The sequence below is a fragment of the Solanum tuberosum genome, unplaced genomic scaffold (genome assembly GCF_000226075.1).
Source record: "Solanum tuberosum cultivar DM 1-3 516 R44 unplaced genomic scaffold, SolTub_3.0 scf00087, whole genome shotgun sequence".
NCBI classification, from domain to species: domain Eukaryota; kingdom Viridiplantae; phylum Streptophyta; class Magnoliopsida; order Solanales; family Solanaceae; genus Solanum; species Solanum tuberosum.
Window position 1 is genome coordinate 206,563 of NW_006239017.1, and position 22,153 is coordinate 228,715.

Genomic DNA, 22,153 nt, shown 5'->3' on the forward strand with positions numbered 1-22,153 from the left:
TGGATGTCTTTTCAGATTATAAAAACTAAGTTTAGTGACTTTTTAAATGAAATATCAATAGTTGAGTAACTTTTGGGTTATAAAATAAAGTTGAATGACTTTCTATGTGAATTATTCAAAGTTGAGTGACTTTACTATTCAAAGTTGAGTGATCATATGAGATATTATCTCCTATCAGTAACTAACATCAATTTCTCAAGTTCCTCTATGATTGCATGTACATATTTCAAGTAACTACTCAATTAATAAAAAATGAGATATATCATGAGCATATAAAGTGTGAGCCTCTTTTCAAATTAACTAATTTATTTGGATTAATAGACTAGATAGGAATAAGAGTTTGAAAAATATCTCAATTTTGGCTGATATTGCTATTACGTTACCAAACTTTATGGAAGATCTATTACCTCCTGAACTATTTAATAGTGTATTTTAAAGGTATATATGTGTCCACGTGGACACATTACTATTTATAATTATGCATTATTTTTATGTCCATGTGGGCAAATATATATGTTTAAAATACAGTATTAAATAGTCTGGGGGTAATAGGTCCTCATTAAAGTTTGGTATCGTAATAGCAATATCGGCCAAAGTTGAGATATTTTTCAGACCCTTATCCCGACTAGATATGAGCATTAACTTAAAATCAATAAATGCTATAAGAAATTACAGAATGGAGCACAAAACTTTTGCTATTGTACTTGAAATTTATCATCATTCTAATAAGTCAATGTGAACACTCAAACTAAATAATTTATTATCATTCTAGTTAAATCATCGACAATACCTTAATATAGTTAAGTCAATGAGAACAATAGTCATTCAAGTTAAGTCAATGTGAACACTTCACCTCTATACCATCCATCAAACTCAAATAGTGTCATCTTCCTATCAAAAAAATTGTAGTTATAGTAAGACTTGAATTTTCAATTTCCATTCAATGGCCTTTTAGAGCCAAAAATACCAAACTCAAATGATACGTTGGATTGAAAAGATGTCTAGCAAGAGTTGCAAAGATATATTTGGTAGATCAAAATTGATTGAAAAAAATGAATTTGAAAAATTTTGTTATGACAATTACAAAATAATAAAATTTATATAGGCTGAGGTGAAATAATAAAATGAGCCATATGAATCAATAAACAATTTCAAAATTCCGATATAAAAAAAAAGAAGAAAAAAGATAGACAATATTCACATTCGAGAGAATTTCTTGCATATCTTCCTTTTTCTTATTGGCAAAATCATTATTGATGAAGTTGATACTATCTTTATTTGCCAAAGCAAAATTTTCATCCTATCAATTTTTCCCCAAACGGGGGGAAGATATTTAATAATTGTTTTAATTATTATGCCCTCCTGAAAAACACATACTCCATCCGTTTTAAAAAGAGTGATCTGATTTGACTTTGCACGAAGTTTTAGAAAACAAAGTGGAAAGTTAAAATTAAAATGTTACCAAAAAAGGAAAGAGGTCATTCTTTTTGAAACAGACTAAAAAGGAAAAAGGGTTATTCTTTTTTAAACGGAGGGAGTATAATTTTTCAACCAATGATATGTACCACATACCTTATTTAAGAATGACTTTTATAAATACAGAAAAATTATGCGGATAAACAAATATATATTAGTTATTAGCTAACACAGCTATAGTTTGAATTAATTACAGCTCACATCTTAATTTAAGTTTCGCTTGTCTCCCTTCTCCCTCTCTCCAATCTCGCTCGCCTCTTTCCCCCTCTCCCAATCTCGCTCGCCAGATATACAAATACATATGTATACCAGTTATATATATACAATTATCTGACAAATATACATATACAATTGGCCTCTCTTCTTCCTCTCCCTTTCTCGCTCGCCAAATATACAAATACATATGTATATCAGTTACATATATACAATTATTTGACAGATATACATATACAATTCGCCTCTCTCCACTCTCTGCCTCTTTCGCTCGTCTCTCTCCTTCCTCTCCCAGTCTCGCTAGCTCTCTCCTCTATATTACATGTAGCTAAATAATTAACAAACTATAGTTATGAAGGATAATTAAGTTGTTTTTGAATGAATATATGCAAAAATTCCCCTAAATATATGTAATGTAATGTAAATCAATATTTATTATTGGGAAAAGGCACAAATTGCCCCCCAAACTTGTCACGAAAAGTCAGTTACACGCTTAAACTATTGTGACGACCTATTACACACCTTTACTATTTAAAAATGAATTTAATACCACCCTGAGACGCGTAACACCACTCTCACAGCATGTAGTGTATTACACTCGCTACCACATAATCGCCACGTCAAAATTTATAATTTCTTATATTCTTTTTGTTTTTTTTTCTTTATTAATCAACTTTCTTTTTGTTAACTCTATTTTACACTAATTAATTATTAAAATTCTCTAATAGTTATATCTTTTTTTATCACTAAATCCCACCCCACTTTTTCTCTAATCTCATCGGAGAAATCATTCATTTGAATTTATACAAGAATTTTCTTTGTCTTCTCCGGCGAAAAACAACCAACCCATCACCACCATAAGTCCATCTCCACAACGCCATTTGTTCTTTTTTTTCGACGAACCATCAGCCACCAAACAACCACCACAAAACAGCCACTCAAAATCCAAATCAATCACCAACAAACACCAAACCAGACCCCTTTACCTTATCCCTTTGCGACTTTTATTCTTTTGATTTGTTTTACAGGTGTGTCAGCAAGCTCAAAGCTTCAGCCATGGCTCTGATGAAGTTCCAAAGAGTTCCACACTTTCAGATCTGAATAATCACAACCAACAACACCATTACTACACTCACGTCATTGTAAATCTTTGAGGTTGTGATGAAAAATAAAAAGTGATGAAAATTAAAGAATGAAGAAGAAGAGGGTAATGGGTGGGGATGGAAGATTTTGATTTTTTAATTCTTTTTCTAAAGGGTAATGGGAGGGGAAGGAAGATTTTGATTTTTTTAATTCTTATTTAACTTTAATTTTTTCTAATGCGCCAGTTTTTTATTTTTTTTGCCACGTCAGTTTTAGGGAGTAAATAAATTTACTTTTAAGTAGTAAAAGTGTGTAATAGATCGTCAGGTTAGTTTAAGAGTGTAACTGACTTTTTATGATAAGTTCAAGGGAGAATCTATGCCTTTTCCCTTTATTATTATTTAAAGTAATTAGAAATCAAGAATAAAGAAGGTCCAACAATAATAATATTAGAAAATGCAAGGCGAACAACTTTGACAAATTTGATATGGGAGCAAAATAAGCAAAGAAAATAATATCAAAAGTAACCAGACATTAGATGGTGAACAAAAACTTATAACCGACTAAAATGAAAGCTAAAGCCAACATAGATATACGGCAAGCTTGAATTGCAATTTACCCAAAAAAAACATTACATCACAATAAGTACAAAATATTACTATAAATAGCCTATAGCTACAAAACAAAGGAATTATCTTGGATCTATATTGAGGTATTGTCGGTGATTTTCTAATCTTGTAAAGCAAAATTGATATCTATTCATCTACTCTTAACGAGTAAAGCAAATACTTTATTCTAAATTTAAAAATTTAAGATCAATCAAATATCCTTAACTAGAATTCAAACCTAGGATTAATTAATATTCGATAGTTTTATCATCAACTTACTAAGAAACAACATAAAATTTGATATCATAAAGTTGAATTTTATACAATTTTCATTTTTAATCTATCATCAATATAAGCTCAAAGCTTTGACTCCAACCATATATACTTCACAATATTTGGAAAAAAAAACTTAATATGTTCATTGATTCAAGTTTCAGATTTTATTTTTTTTGCACAATTCAATTCAGTATATAATTAAATTAAGGATCTTTTGAGGAAAAAAAAAGGAAAAAAAATTAAAAGTTTTTATTGAACACGTGTCATCCACGTGTCAAATCAATGCCTGGTTGTAAACGGTGAGTGACATATAAATACTACTCCATAAAACGCCGTTTTGTCAAATTATAACCAAGCAGGTCACATCCGTAATAGTGATATGAACAAGGGTTAAATCGGTACATTTCACTGACCTTTCAGTCTGAAAATCGAAGCTTCTTTTTCTTCACTATTTTTTTTTTCTTCTTATTTTGACTTGAAAATTTGTTTATGGCTTAATGGTATATTCCTTGAAATTGATGGAAATTTCTCCTATTTTTTTATTTGATTAATATATTTTTAATAGTTCTTTGATCTTTGATTTCAACATTTAAGGGTCAAATTCAGTGTTTTTTTACCCAGTACAGATTGTTATTGAATTCATTGGACTTTTCTTCACTGTGGTATGTTTTCATTTCTCTCATTTAGCATTACTTTTTTTGTTTATTGATTTTGATGGATTTTGGATTATGGGTTTTCTGTTTCTTGCTGTTTTGGGTTTTGTAGTGCTTCAATTTGCTGGAAAAATGAAGTTTTAGGAGTTATAGTTGATGATAATATTTTCCCCTAAATTGATATATGAAACGCCGTGGATATAGGGGATTGATTTACATAGTTTAGGAGTTGGGAGTTGCTGATGCTTTGTAGTTTGTGATGAAAACTCAGTGGCATTGGAGATGAGTAGTATAATTAATTGTTTAGTTTTGCATTGTGCAATTAGAACAAAAAAGGACTAACTTTTTTTGGTTTTGATTTGTACTTATTGTGTTCTTCCAGTTGTTGCTTGTTTTTACCTCTTAGTGTTGGAAAACTAAGGATCTGTGTGTAGAAATTTCGTCTTTATCTTACATGGCGCAAATAGATTGGAAGTAAAAAAAAGGGAGGAGGATAATATGGTTAACTTTTCAAAAAATAAAAATAAAGAAAGAGAAGAAAAGGATCCACTTTTTTTGGGATTTGACTTTGAACTTGTTATTTCTTAGGTAAGTGTTGGAAACTTGAGGATTTGTATGTTGGAAATATTGTGATTTTCCCTGTTAATCAACCCTTGATATAAATGTGGTGTCCAGTCAGTTTGTGTATCTTGACTAGTTCCAAGTGGTACTTGCTACCTCCACCAACCTAGGTACCAGGTAGCTCTCCCCTTCAAGACTTGGATAGATGACAAGAATTTACTTTTTTCCTCTATTGGGCTGGGATTTGAACGTGAACGTGAGATCTTATGGTTCTCAACCCACTTCATTAACCATTAGGACACACCCTTGGTTGCAACTTTACTTCTGTGTCCATGGAATCCAAGAGAAGGGCTGAAAGCAATTTGTTTATCACGATTACTTAAATATCTGCACATGTACTTTTACTGCAGAAGCGTCCTTATTATGATGAATTCGGATTGATACAATATGGCTCATTGGAAACGAAAAATTGAGTCCATACATCAGTACACACAATTTTTTCTTTCCATGTATAATTAACATGAGTTGCAACTATCATTGCTAGTCTCTAAGAATTTCTTCCATATGTTTAAAATTATTTTATTTTGATGAATGTTTAAAATTATTTTATTTCTAGTCCTTCGATTTAAGTGTTACTTGAAATCCGTACGTGGATCTCAATTCATATGGTGGTCAAGTTTATGAACAAGAACACCATTTTTAATAAGATAAAGGATTTTATTGATAACTAGTATCAGGAAGGTACATAAAAATACAAAAGAGATCTACAGTGAAACTGCTACAGTTACAACATCAAATACTCTAAAAACTCCCATGGAAGAGTTGGCCTTTCCAATGGACTACTCTTACACCACAGATGTAGTGTTTGTAAGCATCTATACTTCACGAAGGATGAATGCAATTTTTTCCCTTCGAAGCATCTAATGATTCTCTCCAACCATAGTGTCCACATGATGCATATTTAGGCAGTCTTCTAAGCTTTTTCTTCCTATTTTCAGTCCACTGCCCTTGCCATCAAGATAAGAGGCTTCTCACAGTCCACTACCCAGCTGACTCCAAAAATGTTAAGAGTGCATGACCATATCTTCTAGGAGAATTTACAGGAAGTAGAAGACAATTGTTTGTTTCCGGTGAGGCTTCACATAAGAAACATCTATTGCACAGAGATAGACCTCTTTCTTGAAGAGCAGCTATCCATCCAAAACAAACTGCTTTAGGGGGGCCCTTGTTCTCCAAAGCATTTTCCAAGGCCGATTGAACTCCCAGTTCTCTTCTTGCTGCTGTACAGGAGTGTAGTAACTCTTCACAGTGAAGTATCCATTCCTGTTCCTAGCGAAATTTGAGAGTTCTTCCTGTTAATATCAATGGAAATAGGATGCAGAAAATTTTATAGTTGGGTAATTTCATCTAATTCCTAGTCACTAAATCTCTTCCGAAGTGTATAAGCCATCCTGTGACCGTGAAGCAATCAGCCACCATGACTTCTTTGTTTAAGCACATGTTGAATAAGCTAGGGAAGATATTCATCAGTCTCCCATTTTCATGCCATTTTATCTGTCTGAAAGTTAATGTGTTCTCCCACTTCCTAGCTTAAATGTGCTATTCTGTTGAAAGTCATCCCAAGGTCTACAAATATTTTTCCATACAACTGTGATATTTTGTGTTACCACTGCTTTAGGGGCCCAAAGATCCTTTTTCCCATACTTAGTGATGATAATGGATAAATTCTCTTCTCCTCTCCTTGTAATTTCTCATGGTATCATAGTCAGGCTCATCCCAATTTATGATTTACCAATGAGCCCCATATTGAGGTTTTCCACGCACCAAATGTTGCGTCTTGGGTGTGAGGTGGGGTGTGAACTCCCACATCGGTGGGATGAGGAGAAGATGGTCTCCTTATATAGACATGCACAATCCTCCTCCCTTTGAGCTAACTTTTGGGGTTGAGTTACGTCCAAGATTCATTTATTTACAATAATAACTACTAAATTTGGTCGCGCTTCCCGGTTTTAATCCATTTTATTATTAACACTTCGTTTTAGATTTTCTCTAACTTTTCATCACCTTGGTTCTATCCAAAGAGAGAAATAAAATAAAATTCCCTAAGGACCTTCTTATTATCTAAGTTGCGCGGACTCTTCACTTTCGATGCCGCACCCGTGTCGGATTCTTCAAAAATACACTACTTTTAGCGAATCCGACACGCACCCCTTGACATTTTTGAAGAGTTCGAGCAACATAGCTTATCATTACCTGAAAACAAAATAATCTAGCATTCTGAAAATGAACACAAAATTATATATGGAATATGGAAAATAAAGGGTTGTACATATTAGTAGCCGATTAATTAATATTGATTCCAAAACATGTATATGTGTACATGTACATGTACATAGAGTATTGATTGCAGCACCGACAAAAATAGTTCCCTATTACTAAAAGCTTGAGATTGATACTACTAAAATGCAAAAAAAATAGATATGAAAAAGCAACCATATACAAATAAACACTAAAGATAATCCATACCAACGATGACCATGAGAATCGAAAATATATAAACTTAAATTCTTTGTTTCACAGGGGAAAAAAGGAGGATTGAAATTGAAGTCTCTACATAAGCTTCTTATTATCGAATCCTGGTTGTAAACAGTGTTCCAAAAATGAATAGATTTTTTGTTAGCTACAACTCATAGCAAAGTGTTTGTCATAATTATATTGAGTGAGTGACTATCCATACTTGAAACAATTGCCTAGTGGTCAATGATGTGGTTGAGAGCCATGAGGTTTCAGGTTCGAATCCCAACGGAGACAAAAATGATAGGTGATTCTTTACATTTGTCCTAGCCCTGGTGGACAAATTACATGGTAATTGTTGCTTGTAGGAGGTGGCAGATATTTCGTGAAATTAATTGAGATGCGCAAAAGCTGGCCTGGACACTATGTTCATAATGAGAAAAAAAAAGAGTTGTCATTTACTTTTAAGTTCTTACAACCGGTATTTTCTTGTCCCCTTTCTTTTTAGTGTGTTCTTATCCCTTTCTTTTTATCCATTAAATTTTGATGCAATTTTTACTTCATCCTTTTCTTATAAGCTTCAAATTATGAGAGAGGCTATTTGATCCAACAACTCCATACGTGATTGTTATTTATTGATTGATTAAGTTATAAGAATTAGGAGGCATGTTATTTAAGTAGAGAACACAAATATATGGAATATTGTTGTAACTCATGAGATATAATTAGATGCAATAAATACGTTAGCATTAACTAAATTGATTAATGAAGAGAATGTAGGAAAAAAATCAAAAAAGGAGATAAAAGATAAATAATTTTTTAGGCCATATAGAGGCATGGGGCGTACCCACGTATAGCGTATCGGGTGCTCGAGCACCCATTGATCCTATTGGAAACTCTCTTATAGAGAGAGAAAATACTGGAAAATCGATATAATCTATTCACAAGCACTCATAAACTGAAAGGTCAGACGGGTGCTTTGGTTCTAAAGCTGACGTTTGAGTGTTTTAAATCCCCCGGGTGAGGGTTCGAATCTTGGTAACTGAAACTTTTTCTTACATTTGTTTTGGAGATGCCACATCACCTTGTCTATTCAGCAAAGGCAAACACTTACTTTATTTACATTTTCACATTAAGATTGTATTATTTCTTTTTAAGATAAGTATTATTGGCTAGGAAATTCCCTGAAAAAAAATACAAACATCCCTATACTTGTACAAAGCTCTATAGAAGATTTATGATATAATGTACTAATTTCACTCCACACTTTGTCATCCATGCATGGTTTTAGTAGGAATTCTACCACAGGGAAGCAAACTGAAATTGAATTCTCTTCAGTTGGAAAAGAAAGAAGAGTCCAAGTTTAAAGCTGTTATTTATTTTAATGGTGCCATTTACAGGTTCTCTCTTCAGCGAGTTTGATATACCTGAGTATAGTACATAATGCGTACACGATCACTTCTTGCACATTGCTTGCCTGGTCTCATATCGCAAGATCGTGGGTGTCACATGTCAGTCATATCTGACAAAGATGTCCATCTTCCCTCACCGGCTGTGGAGATAGTTCCATCAAAGGTATACCTTCTTTAGCTGGTTTCAAAATGTTCCCTTTTAGCTTTTCAGTTTTCTTGAGTCTCACGTATGCATTAAATTGTGCAGGCTACTCATCCCTACAAATATGTTGGGGAGACTGTAGATTTGGATGTCTTCAAGGTACAAATAGTTCACTTATTTTGCTATTGATACAATTGTTTTAAGTGAAGTTGCTGGTCATATGTCTCAAGGATGGGTGGCTACTCATAACTCTTTCCTTATTTTATTCTGATAAGGACTCATAACTCTCTCCTTATTTGAATTCCGGGAGGAACTGGCTGACATAGTGACATGTATGTGGGTTTGATTTTAGATTTCATCTGTTCACGGTTTGGACCGTGGACAAAAATCGATCCAAATCAAAAAATCGAATCAAGCTGATAAATAAACCGATTATATGCGGGTTTGATTTTAGATTTTTAGAAACCGATAGTATTTGGTTTGGTTATGGTTTTGTTCAAAAAAATCGAAGAAATAACTGAACCAATACTTATATTTTATTATTATACATGCATAATATATTATTTTTTAAAACAATTTTAAATATCTTATATATGTTTTCAGCAAATTTTATCTATAATTTATTTATGAAAGCAAAAACGTCCAAGACGAGAACATTTATCTTATTGGTTTTATATATACGAGTGTCTGTCGCAATTCTTGGTGGGACTAGAAATGTCACTGTCTCTCTCTTCTAGGCCAAAATGGTGAATTTTGAAGCTTTATCGAAAGTTCTATAATGTTAGTCGTTCTTACTATTTTTCATTTTGGAAGAATTGTTATCTTTTCCCCCTCTTTTGAATGAATCATTTTTTAAATTTTTTTTGTGTATGGTTAATAACCGAATAACCAAACAAAATCAAACTGAAATCGTTAACAACCAAACCGATAAATATTTGTTGTATTTGGTTTGGTTTGGTTTAGATAATTTAAAAACCGATTAAATTGGTTTGGTTTTGGTTTTGACCAATAACGGGCCCAAATCAACCCGTGAACACCCCTATACTGACATGGCAGGAAACTACCTAGGACCGAGTTCTAATAACAATATCTTCCTTTGGGAAGTCATTGTGTACCTGTATGTTTCCTAAACATGTAAAAACAATTTATAAAAAAGAATTAACAATGTCCAAGAATCCCCAATGTGGTCAATTTGAACCTCATATTACAAAATGGGCCATCTCTCTTGAAATTGAGAGAATATAGTTTTACAGTCAAATCTGTGTTTTTCACTTGAAAATCATGCATGCCCTATTGCACTATCCTGAGCTTAAATATATATGCATAATTTTTTTCCCGAGCATTAAGATGCTAAAAGATTTCAATATGTAACTTGAAATGCACTTGTTTCTATGTGATGCAGGGTAGAGTCAGTGTTGCTGATATTATTGGATTCACTGGTTCAGAAACAATATCCTCAAAATCAGATGGTAGGTACAATTGCTGGTTTCTGCATAGGCCAAATGTTATAAATAATTCTTAACAAGTTTTGTTGTCGGAAATTGTCAAAGGGCGTTGAATAACCAGTTTTAGTTGATCTGTTTCACTACAGGGCATCTTAAATCTTGGGACATCTCAATTGATCTTGTTAATGTTCTCAAGCATGAGATTCGGGATGGACAACTGAGCTTAAGAGGCAAAAGGGTGCTTGAGGTACTTCATCTGAAATCATTCATGTGATTTACATGCATTTTAACCATTTATCACCTCATCCTCCTTTTGTTGGATAACAATGAAATAACATGCATATTTGGAAGAATCTAGATCAATCTACATACAAGTTTCTACAAAGATCTGTTCAATCGCCAGGGGGTTCATTTCTAAGCAGAGAAGTATGTGATAAATGTAATACCTGTTTAGTAGCATGTTTTTGGACTCACTATCAACAGATTCTAGGAAACATGTGTTAGATGGTAGAAGCGAATGATCTTTATGGTTCCTTTTGGACACCACCAACTTAACTGTAGCACAAAATTCGATCAGAATAGACACTGCAAAAATGGATCTTTTGGAACTTGGTATAAGCATTTTAAATCACCTTAGAGGACCTTGATGATGAGATAGGCTGAGAGCAAGCAGAAGATCATAATGCTTGATTCAAGAGTAACCTTTTCGCGCCATTGGACCTTAGCAAAAGTCTTTTTGGAAAGATAACTATTTTGCCTCCAAGATATAGGGCCCCTAAGATGCATAATTACTTGGTGCCTTTTGAATTGTAGCTCATTTCATCAAAAGATTTATGCACATGATATACTGCACATAACCACCCACAATGTGGCTTGCCAAACATAATGTTTTAGAAACTTTTCCATAAATCCCCAAAGCATGCTGAAATAACTTGTGATTATTGTTGATTAATGGTGGTAATGCTGGCACTGAATAGTCTTAGTGCATCATATTTTTGGTTACTTAATAGTGTTGCTTGAAATCTTTATCTTTGATCTTGTGATACATTTCTTGGTGAATTGCTTAAATGGCAAGTTTGTGCCTTTAGCATTTGCTTATATTACAGCTTTGCTTGTCATTCAGTCTATCATCTCTCCTCATATCTATAGGAGATGAAGTAACCATACCTAGTTGTATTCCGAATATTCCTCACTTTAAATAGTGGAAGTTAATTCTGTTTTCTTTTATGGACTTTTTCCTTTCAGCTCGGTTGCAGTTATGGGCTTCCTGGCATTTTCGCTTGTTTGAAGGTAACAGCATTAATGTAGTCTTGTGTGCAGAAATATATGACAAATATAATTTTGAATGTCATTGGTGTGAAGTGTTCAGGAAGTATTTCTAAATTGAATCTAGGCACACAAAGGGTGTCAACTGCTGGAAATAAATCAGTTGATTTCTGAGAAGTCGTGTCTTGATTATCATATTTGTCACGAATCATCACCAAATATGTGCATCACTTCAAACCAGGATTTTCATAACTCAATAGAAGTCATTTAATCCCACATTTGTCAGTATCCTGTGATCCTTCTTATTATTCCTTTCTGTTCCTTTTGTAACCCTCTTTTCTTGGGTGAAATTTGGATATACATTCAAAAACTAGCTTATCATAAGTCTCAATCTCAAGCTAGTTGGAGTCTGTTATAAGAATCATCACTATCCATTATACTCCACTTGTACCCTCACTTCATTCTAATAATCATTTATTTAGATTCTTTTGACATTACAACTTTTCCACTTTTTCTACTCAGATATGAATTTCTAACAAGATCAGAGGACTTATTGCAATTAATGGACCTAATTTAAGCAAACCAAATGGCTAACTCTCCTCTTGCCTATATCTATTTTTTTTCCCATTGTATTCGATCTTTGCTAAGTCTTCTTGGACTTTAAGAAACTTTAGGTCGTTTAAGACAAACCCTCTTATATGTGATTTCGGGTTTGTTCTGCTTCTTTTTAATGCCTTTCAATCATCATGGTTACACTTATCCACCTTTATGCCGGTGCATTTGAAGGTCTTGTAGGCATTGACCAAATCATTTCAAGTGATCTTCTCAAGTTTTATTCTCTGCATGTGCTACTTGCACTTTCTGCAGAATTTGTATATTTCTATTGTTGAATAATTATTTATGACAGCACATCCATCTAAACATTTATGTTTATGGGAGATCCATCTCATAGATATGATGGATCCCATATAATATTATTAACCTAACTACCATCTTATAGAACTTACCTTTCACTTGGTAGGTATTCTTCTGCAACATAAAAACCCAATAGTATTTTTCTATTTCAACCGTCCTATTTTATGGGCCCAACAACCATTTTATAGAACTTACCCTTCACTTTGATAGGTATTCTTTTCCAGCATAGCATCCAACAGCATTTTTCTATTCCTATTTTAATTTTGTTGTTACATTTTTATATACCGTATCATTCATCGAGCTTAGGTAATCTGAACTTCATACAATTTTCAACTTTTCATCATGACCATTTTGCAAAGCCAACTTGTAGAAGCTGTCATTGGGAATTCTGTGATTTTCAAGGAAGAAGTTGAGAGGCTCAAAATTTCAGTCTTTCTCAGAAGTATAACCTGGCCAAAATAGATGTATCCCTGTTAAATGGAGCACCTTTTTGGATCTTTCCATACTCTATTTACAGTGACAAGTTCTCCTTAAACAATGAACACTAGATTGCACAGTTTTGAAAGGGTGCCTCGTGAACATGAAGAAACTACTTGACCTGCAATGTGAACAACTGGTTTTGTGTGAGGTCCCAACATATCCCATGTAGTCCCACAAAGTGGAGTCTGCGGAGAATAGAGTGTACGCAGACCTTACCCTACCTTAGAGGTAGAGGTTTCTGATAGACCCTCAGTTTTGTGTTAGGTCCCAATGCGTAGTAATTTGTAAAACCTCTTAGGGTCCTGTTTTTGATCAATAAATTAGTTTTAAGAGCCTGATTGGTGCAGGTCGACAGTTTGCATTCTTTTTGGATATATTGTAAACTCTCATCACTTGGGGGAACTTAAATAATGCAGGAGGTGGATGTTAAGTCGAAAATTCAACTCATTTCACAACTCACAAGTGTGTGAATGCAAATGACAGAGCTACAAATATATAGTATACAGACATGGTTGCTGAAGTCTATAGGACCCTTGCTTTCACGTTACTCCTATAAACTGATGTAACATAACCTCTTGCAGGGAGCGTCAACGGTACATTTTCAAGACTTCAGTGCAGAAACTATAAGATGCACCACCATCCCTAATGTTTTAGCAAACATTGAGCAGGCCCGTGATAGGCAGAGCCGCCAACCTGAGAGTCCTTTGACTCCTTCAAGACAGATTCTTGCTCCAGTGGTACATTTTTATGCTGGGGAGTGGGAGGAACTCCCTACAGTCTTATCTGTGGTGAGGAATGATATATCTGAGGTACCAACAGGAAAGAGCCTTAGCTTGTCAGAGGAGGATTTCATGGATGGTTGTAGTAGCCAAGACGGGAGCATATTGGGTCTGGAGTCTTCCTTAAGGAGATCTAGGAAGCTCTCTGGAAGCAGAGCATGGGAGAGGGCTAATGATGCAGACAACGGCGAAGGTGGATATGATGTAATTTTAATGACTGAACTTCCCTACTCGGTGCCTTCCCTCAAGAAGCTATATGTGCTTATAAAAAAGGTAAACTTAACTCTTTAAACATGCTAATGAGTTTCCCTTTGCACTCCAGATTTTAGCTATTATGATTGATTTTACACCACCTCTATCTTTTCTTTTTATTTTTCACAAGTATTGGTTACTATAATTTTCATTTTGCATTTGTTTATTCAACGGGATAGAGCTGTGACAATTTCTCACCTTCTTTAACAGTGTCTGAGGCCTCCCTATGGAGTAATATACCTGGCTGCGAAAAGGAATTATGTGAGTTTTAACAGCGCAACACGTCATTTGAGAAGTGTGGTCGATGAGGAAGGTGTTTTTGGTGCCCATTTAGTGAAGGAGCTAGCAGATAGAGAGATTTGGAAATTCTTTTTCAAATAAAGGACAGTCAATTTCACTACTACTGCATTTCCTCAGCACCCTAAATTTTATTCATCTAGCGTTGTTTCTTTTTTACGCATTGATATTTATGTTACAAGTATCATATGATTACTAGAGCACCTTATGATAGTCAAGTTATCTATGGCTTTGGGTCCTGCTGGTTTATGTAGTTATTTATGCTTGTGTACCTTCTTTTCTTCCTTATTTTGAAGGTGTAAATTAAATGTACATTATCTTGGTTAATCTATATTTTCTTTGATTGGTTTTATGTGCGTTTAGCTTCTTGTGAGTTAAGTTAATGAGTATAACTTGCTTCACAGAGTAACAAAATTGCATTATGTTGTGACTGATAAAAGCCTGTATCCATAATCATAAACTAGTTGACTTCCCAACTAAGTCTAGCCTTAAATCCAGATTAGTTAGTTTGGTTGCTAGAATTTAGAAATTGTCTTCACCCTAGGAAAATAATTGGTAGTTAAGTAGGAAAAGATATTTTCCAATCATTGTTGATAATTTTACTTTTAAAACGAGTAACTACTTGATGAATAATCAAAAACTCATTGAAGATTAAATACATACACAATATATTTGACCTAATAAGAATTTCTAGGTAACATCATGCATTGAAGATAAATGTGTTGAGAAACCTCCCACGCATTCGATCATAAAACTAACCAAGCAGATTGAAGAAAAAAAATGCATACCAAACAAAGACCATTCATTGATGGCGTAGAAAATTGAACTTCATTAGTAACAAACGACTAGTGCAGATAATACATTCTTCCAAAGCAATGTTGTTCTATAGAACTCAAAAATCCATTACATTCAACAAAATTATAAAACTAAGTTCCACTGTCAAACCATCTCTTGTCCCATATCAAAATGAATTAGCATAAAACATGCAAAATTGGCTCAGGAAAAGGCAATTATCGCTTCTTGGAGACACCAACAGTCTTTCCTCGGCGACCAGTGGTCTTAGTATGCTGACCACGCACACGAAGACCCCAGTAGTGACGTAAACCACGATGATTCCTGCCACAATCACACAGTGAGAGATAAAGGATACACACAGACAAGCTTTAACAATAATGTGCATTAAAGTACTGAGAATATCAAACATAATATGTCATGTTAACAGCAAAAGTAGATAAGACCAACCTGATCTTCTTCAGGCGTTCCAGGTCATCCCTAAGCTTCATGTCCAGTGCATTAGATGTAACTTGTGAAAACTTTCCATCCTTGTAATCCTTTTGCCTATTCAAAAACCAATCAGGGATTTTGAATTGACGAGGATTTGCCACAACAACCATCAAGCTATCGAGCTCAGCAGCAGTGAGTTCACCAGCCCTAGAGAAAAGAGTGAAAGAAGAAATTTAGGTAACTTTGCAATAATTAAAATTATCAAAGCAGGAATACTTGGTGCAATACAAAAGAATGTAACTGCTGGTGAGGAACTTTCACATAGCAAAGGCAAAAAGGTTGGACACTTTAAAATTGACAACTACTGATTAAACTTTATGGTTCAAGACTAGACCATAAATAATGGATCATTCAAGCCTGTACTAGTGTAGCTGCACATTACTTGAAATTTCTGTAAATGTTAATATCATTTTTTTCTACACGCCCTACTAAGAAAATATGTTCTCTCCCAGAAAATAAGCATCATTATCCTTCCTCTATACTGCAAAGTAGCACCAACCTAATAAGGCAGCATATGATAACTTCTAGTCCAGCTACTACAACTATGTTGACAGCATTATCTGTGTCAGGATATAATCTATACTGAGTGAATACATCCCCAAAATCAGGAAGGGATAGTTTCATCATTCCTTTATCATTACCAGCCGTACATTAATGGCTCCCTCCAGTTTCCACTAACTAAGTAACCGAAAGACAATCAGCAATCTTCCTCATTAATCAATCTTAGTCTCTGAACCATTGGCCAGCCCAACTATTGGTTATTTATCAAAAAAATGACAGCAAGACTTGACAAGTTTGGTCATACATCCAATTATATAATCCTGAAGTAACTATTTTCATTTTTTTTCGCCAGGGAGCATTCATTGTAATTAAGTTTTACAGGAAAATAACAATACACAGTACACCAATAACATATAAACATCCCCGAAAGGTTTAAGAACTTATCATACACCCAAAGCAACGATCAGATCAAAATTTGAGCTTTCATTACATGATTAAATGGGAAGTATTTACCTTTAAGAATGATACCACATGCTAAGAGGTAAAAACGAAAACTTCATAATTAGTAGGGAGAAAAACAAGGAGGAAAAAGTAGTAACCTCTTGCTCATGTCGATATCGGCTTTCTTGCAGGCAATGTTAGCAAAACGACGACCAATACCTTTGATTGATGTCATAGCGAACATGATCTTCTGTTTCCCATCAACATTTGTGTTTTGAACACGAAGAATGTGCTGAAATTCTTCATTGGCAACAAGCGACTGCACACCAACCCAAAATCAGAAGCAATTCAATAGACTAAACACACAAATACAAATAAGAAATTATATCTCACCATGATTAGGGTTTCAAATCCTTCTCTGCGGTGCGGCTGCTTCGTTAACTGGCGAAGAGATGCAGAACTCCCAAAACCCTAACGCTGATGGATCAGTTTGAGATTATATATAGGCGGAGAAGGACAATATAGTAATTGTACTAGAGTGAAACTATTTGCTGATTTGCACTTAAAGTGCATAGATTTTGGAATAATGACTGTTGAGTCTCTCAAGTTTAAGGAATTCAATTTTGATCTCGATGTAAGTTTTTTTTAAATTGAAACTTTGTTAATGCCACTTTAGGTTTAAAGTGGTTAAAACGTAAAACCTCAAAATCATAAGATTAATAATGAGTAAAGCTAGTAGCCTAGTACTAATATTTTTTTGCATAACAAATGAATAATCTTCAATTCGCTTTTAAAGTTTTAGATTATTTTAGAAAACATGATCACACAAAATAAAGTGTACCTTAGTAGTTTATAAGGTTGTTAATTTACTTTTCAATCTCGTCTACAACGTTCAATTTTTCCTATTGAGCTCACGATTCGCAAATATAGTTTCATGTTTCATTATTTTTCAGCAAGTCCATTGAAGCAACTCAAACCCAAAACATCTGACTGAAAAAACCCAAAACATAGATATTTTGCTTCTTGTCATTTAAGTCTATAAAAAAAAATTTGTCAAGAAGGGACTTGTTGACATACTCATAGCCAATATTTACTTTGTGAAGGTCCATCTTTTAAGACAGTAACATTAAGTGAAAGCATCATAATTGTAGGTGAGAAAATCTCACCAGGAATCACATACATTTTAGAACATTCAAACATTAAAGTTCAAATAAAACCAAAAATTGCATGCAAAGTTCTTGGGGTTAAATGCAGCCTCAAAACTGTTTGGAGCCATCTTATTTTCATACCACCAACCCAAACAAAAGTCAAAACACGAGTTTCATCTACTTAGTACCAAGATATTCAACCTTCAGTATCCCATTCCACCCCATGTTTCGAAGAGAAAGGCAATGAAGATATGCAAAAAACGAATGATCTGCATTATGCACTTCCTTCTGCCTGCTTCCTTGCTTCTTCCCGCATAACAGCTCTTACATATATCTCATAACAACATCCTGAAAGTACAGATTAGGAAGATCAGAATGGCGGTTTCAAAAGTATTAGCAATCAACAGAAAATGGTGAAACTTAGAAACAGATCCATATTGATTGTTGCAAATTGCAGGCAAAACAAGCCAGTAGGGTATAAAGATTACAAAACATCACTCAGACGAGGGAATTATCTTGCTTCAAAGAAACTAGTATTCAATAGAGTGGCTTTTTTCAGGATTCAGAAGATAGCTAATAGCAGCCCAATAACAGTAAAAAAATGCTGCAAGGAACATAATTAATAGCCTCTGAATAACAAGGAGTTGGATATAAATCAACAGCGAAGAAGCTACTAATGTTCTTTCAATAGTTTCAGATATGAAAGCTGGGAACTGATCATTGCAAATTATATTAAGAGTAGCGTAGATCATGTCGCTCTAAGAGCACCAAAGGGTGGCTGATATTAGAAGTTGCATAGAATATATAAGCCTCTGAACAAAATCTGGACGTAACTCAAAATAGAAGAAGGCTTTAGGTTTTCTTTTTTTCCTTTGTTGGGGAATAATGGGTAATAGCAGAAGGTTCTAAAGCATTTTCAATGGATATAGCTGAGAAACCAATGACATGGATCTGATTATCATCGAAAACAAAAAAGTAATGCAGGGTAGTAAGATTACTAGTGACAGGGTGTTACTGCACAGTACACTCAGACCACTTTACCAAATTTTGTCACAGATGATAGATTACTGCATGTGTGATAGTTCTGTGACATTAGTACAGATACTATACTCCCAACCCCGAAAGAAATGGAATCATGAGCCAATATTGGGCTGCCTGTCTCAATTTGACGAATGCGCTCAATCAAGGGGATGGCATGAATTGAGTAACAACTTCACCTTCTCTGCAGTACATACCCTTTGGGGTCGTTTGGAATGGGGAATGGGATTAACAAAGTTATCCTATTATATATATGGGATAACTTATCTCATCATGATGGTATAAATGTGGGATAAATAATCCTCGGACTAACTAATACCTCTAAGTCTCTAACCAAATGCAATCATGCATCTTATCCCGAGATTATTACCCTTATACCTCATACCAAACGACTCCTTAGTCCCTTACAACTACATTCACAGAAAAACAAATAAAGTGAATCCAATAAGTGGTGAAGAGCAAAACCTGCTACTACAACAATAGTTAGAACATCTCCCACCCTTTTGAGGGTTCGCACACTTTGTTTATGTGATTTAAAGCGTTTCAAGGAGGGATCCGCTGCCAAGAGCTGCAAAAAATAAGAATTGGCAAGGATAAAACAGATGGAAAAAAACAGAGCAAAAAGAAAGAGCTACTGATGCAAACAATTAAGCAAGTTCAAATAAAAGAGATCCTACTTGTGAAATTAATAGCTTACAGCATTTTACCAAGGAAATTTAATGATTTGCAATTGAGAGCTCCACTAAAGAATATATCATACACATGGAAATATTAAAAAGCTCATGCTCATTCTAAATTTCTAATGTGTGCGCGCACACACATAGTTTGCTCATTCAAGCACACCTATACTAGAGGCACCATTGGATTTGACAAACAACCCCATCCCAAGCAACATTCACACGAGTAGCTAAAATATAAATTGTCTCGAGAAGAAGTCTATTTATGAAACCCCCCCCCCCCCAAAAAAAAAAAAAATTAAAAAAAATAAAAACCAAATGCGTGATACATGAAAAAAAAACAAAATTTTAAATTAATAATATAACAAACGTAACATATATTTAATCTTATGATTTTTAAACAAATCACATTGAAAAGTTAGAAATTCACACAAATTGAAATGGGAGTATATAAAAAAAAAACAAATAATAGGGAGAATATTGTCTTTTTTTCCACAAAAAACTAATATTGCATGCAGAAGAACTATGTATGGAGCTGCCACATATCTCTCTTTGCATGTCAATCCCTAATACTCTTCAGCCACGCACTTCCTTGCCCATCACTCACACCATCCTCGTCACCCTAAAAAATAATTGTGTTTTCCATAAAAATTCATTTCATTTTTTTTTTTGTTTACTATATAATCATCCCTTTGTTCACATCTTTTTTTCATGTCTCCCTCATTCTCCAACACTCTCCCATTAACAAAATAATTCACTTTATAAAAATTTCTCCCATTTTCAATCATGGAAGGCCTTTGTGCTGAATTGCACCACCACAAATTTCATCCCTCTCACCAACTCTACAAGAAATCTCTTCGTGACATTGATATTCCCCCTAGAAAATTACTAAGCCGACGTTCTACTCTTTCATCAATTGATCATGTTGTTTCTGATGTCCAAGCTATAGGAAATACATCTGATTCTTTAACATGTTGTAACATGGAAGACATTCTGGGTAATGTCATGTTGCACAATTATTATTTTTGCTATTAAGCATATCACTATACTAAGAAAGAATGTCCTGTAATTTTCACATTGCTGCTATCGCAACACCACCTGTGCCCTCAATAAAATAGGCAAACAATCTTTTATCTTAAAATGATTCACAATGATTAAAATTCATAAGAATTTCAACTTAGTAAACTACACCATCCAAATTAAAAGGAAAAAAATAATCCTCAAGTACACTTTTTAGTGCAAGAAACTACACCCAAAAAAAATTAACGCATCAGCTACTTTCTGATAAGGTGATTTTAACAAATTAGCTGTGCAGAACTTAGATGGTTATCGGCATAATGATAACCGGGATACAGTGTATCTATGCACCCTATCAACCGTGAGGCTACAATAAAGTATCATCAATCAGCTAGACTCCTAGTTACACACAGAAGTCAGAACAATCAACAATTAAAAGACAGCTCCCAATATCTCCTTATCAGTTCAAAATTTCTTCAGCTCTTCTATAAAAAAACTCAGCTACACAAAAAAGGAGAACCTACACAAAATACACAGTACTCTTCAAAAAACACTCAATCCCTAACATAAACATCGTGGTCTCACCAAATGTTCACCAAAATCAACAGATTGCCCATCCCAATTAAAGCTTCAAATCTAAATTTAACGCGACTTTGGATCTTTATAGTAAACAGTTTGGAGAAACATAGAAAAAATGGAGAAAACAAGGTCGATTAGGCATAGGGGAAAGTGTAAGTACTCACAGCCTTCTCGCGAGCCCCGGGTTCGATATGGATCCCACGTCGTGATAGCATCAAGGATTCATCGGTCTTCTACAGTATGAATAAAAAGCGAGATTTCATTAGCACAAATCGTCAGACAGTTAGTAAACGCATCACATAAATACAAAACAGAAAACTCAAATTAGAAACGAGAGAGACCTGAGGATTGAGTCGAAGCTTCGATAAAGCTGTTTTGTTGAGCAAAAATGCCATTACTTTTCACCGAAATCGAACAGAGTAAACGTAGATGAAGAAGATGATTCTGAGTCTCCCGATACAGCACAATAAGAGAGAAATTGGTCAGTCAGTGAAATTTTGTGAAATGGGGTATTGGAGGAGAGGTTATTTACACAAAACTCCCTAACTTACAGAAATATGTCATTAAACCCCCTAATGTTTCAGTTTGTACAAAGAATTCCTTATCTAAGATTTATATAAGGAGATAAATAATTCACTCCGTTCTTTATCGACGTGAAAACTCAAAAATCGAGCACGCTTAGAATTGAACATATAAAGCATGGACAATATAAAACGTGGATTCATTATCATATAAAATTATGAATTAAAATGACCAATAACTTTGATGTCATGATAAAGAAACAAATATTAGGGCAAACTCAATATCAAAACTTAATTTATGAAGCGAAGATTATCCATAATTATGTAAAGACACAAATGTTTGAAATTTCTATGTATAAGAGAACTCCACACATTGTAACATCTAAGTGAAGATCGTCGACTAATTATATAATTTGAAGTAAATACGAAGTGTACGTAAATAGAATTTGTTGCACTACAAAATATATGTAAATATTTTCTCATTCCATGTTATGTAACATATTTATCTTTTTAATCTTTCGAAAAAAAGATACTTTTTAGTGTATGTTTAAAATAAAAATAATTCAACTTTAAAA

The 22,153-nt window shown here is 34.1% G+C and overlaps 3 protein-coding genes across 7 annotated transcripts; 1 reads left to right on the top strand and 2 right to left on the bottom strand.

The window, feature by feature from the left end:
• Positions 1-4,037: 4,037 nt before the first annotated feature.
• Positions 4,038-14,724, top strand: LOC102594107 (histidine protein methyltransferase 1 homolog). 4 transcript variants are annotated; one of them, XM_006347220.2, is made up of 9 exons: positions 4,122-4,318; positions 7,753-7,865; positions 8,785-8,959; positions 9,044-9,097; positions 10,341-10,407; positions 10,530-10,630; positions 11,629-11,673; positions 13,626-14,096; positions 14,286-14,724. In XM_006347220.2, the coding sequence occupies exons 3-9, from the start codon at positions 8,828-8,830 to the stop codon at positions 14,454-14,456; spliced, it is 1,041 nt and encodes a 346-aa protein (XP_006347282.1). In that variant the 5' UTR covers positions 4,122-4,318; positions 7,753-7,865; positions 8,785-8,827; the 3' UTR covers positions 14,457-14,724. The 4 variants fall into 4 exon arrangements, with proteins under 4 accessions (XP_015164246.1, XP_006347282.1, XP_015164245.1 ...); XM_015308760.1 differs by lacking the exons at positions 4,122-4,318; positions 7,753-7,865 and adding an exon at positions 4,038-4,054; XM_015308759.1 differs by lacking the exon at positions 7,753-7,865 and having other exon boundaries at positions 4,122-4,320; positions 8,789-8,959.
• A 494-nt stretch (positions 14,725-15,218) lies between these two features.
• On the bottom strand, positions 15,219-17,050 carry LOC102577535 (uncharacterized). The gene is given in 4 exon segments (NM_001288197.1): positions 15,219-15,488; positions 15,615-15,803; positions 16,757-16,917; positions 16,992-17,050. Coding segments are annotated over 4 exon segments (459 nt in total). The 5' UTR covers positions 16,995-17,050; the 3' UTR covers positions 15,219-15,382.
• A 674-nt stretch (positions 17,051-17,724) lies between these two features.
• On the bottom strand, positions 17,725-21,555 carry LOC102594987 (succinate dehydrogenase subunit 7A, mitochondrial-like). 2 transcript variants are annotated; one of them, XM_006347223.2, is made up of 4 exons: positions 21,399-21,555; positions 21,222-21,287; positions 19,250-19,352; positions 17,725-18,094 (listed from the first exon to the last, which is right to left on the bottom strand). In XM_006347223.2, the coding sequence occupies exons 1-4, from the start codon at positions 21,450-21,452 to the stop codon at positions 18,021-18,023; spliced, it is 297 nt and encodes a 98-aa protein (XP_006347285.1). In that variant the 5' UTR covers positions 21,453-21,555; the 3' UTR covers positions 17,725-18,020. The 2 variants fall into 2 exon arrangements, with proteins under 2 accessions (XP_006347285.1, XP_006347284.1); XM_006347222.2 differs by having other exon boundaries at positions 21,222-21,290; positions 21,399-21,554.
• Between the last annotated feature and the right edge of the window lie 598 nt (positions 21,556-22,153).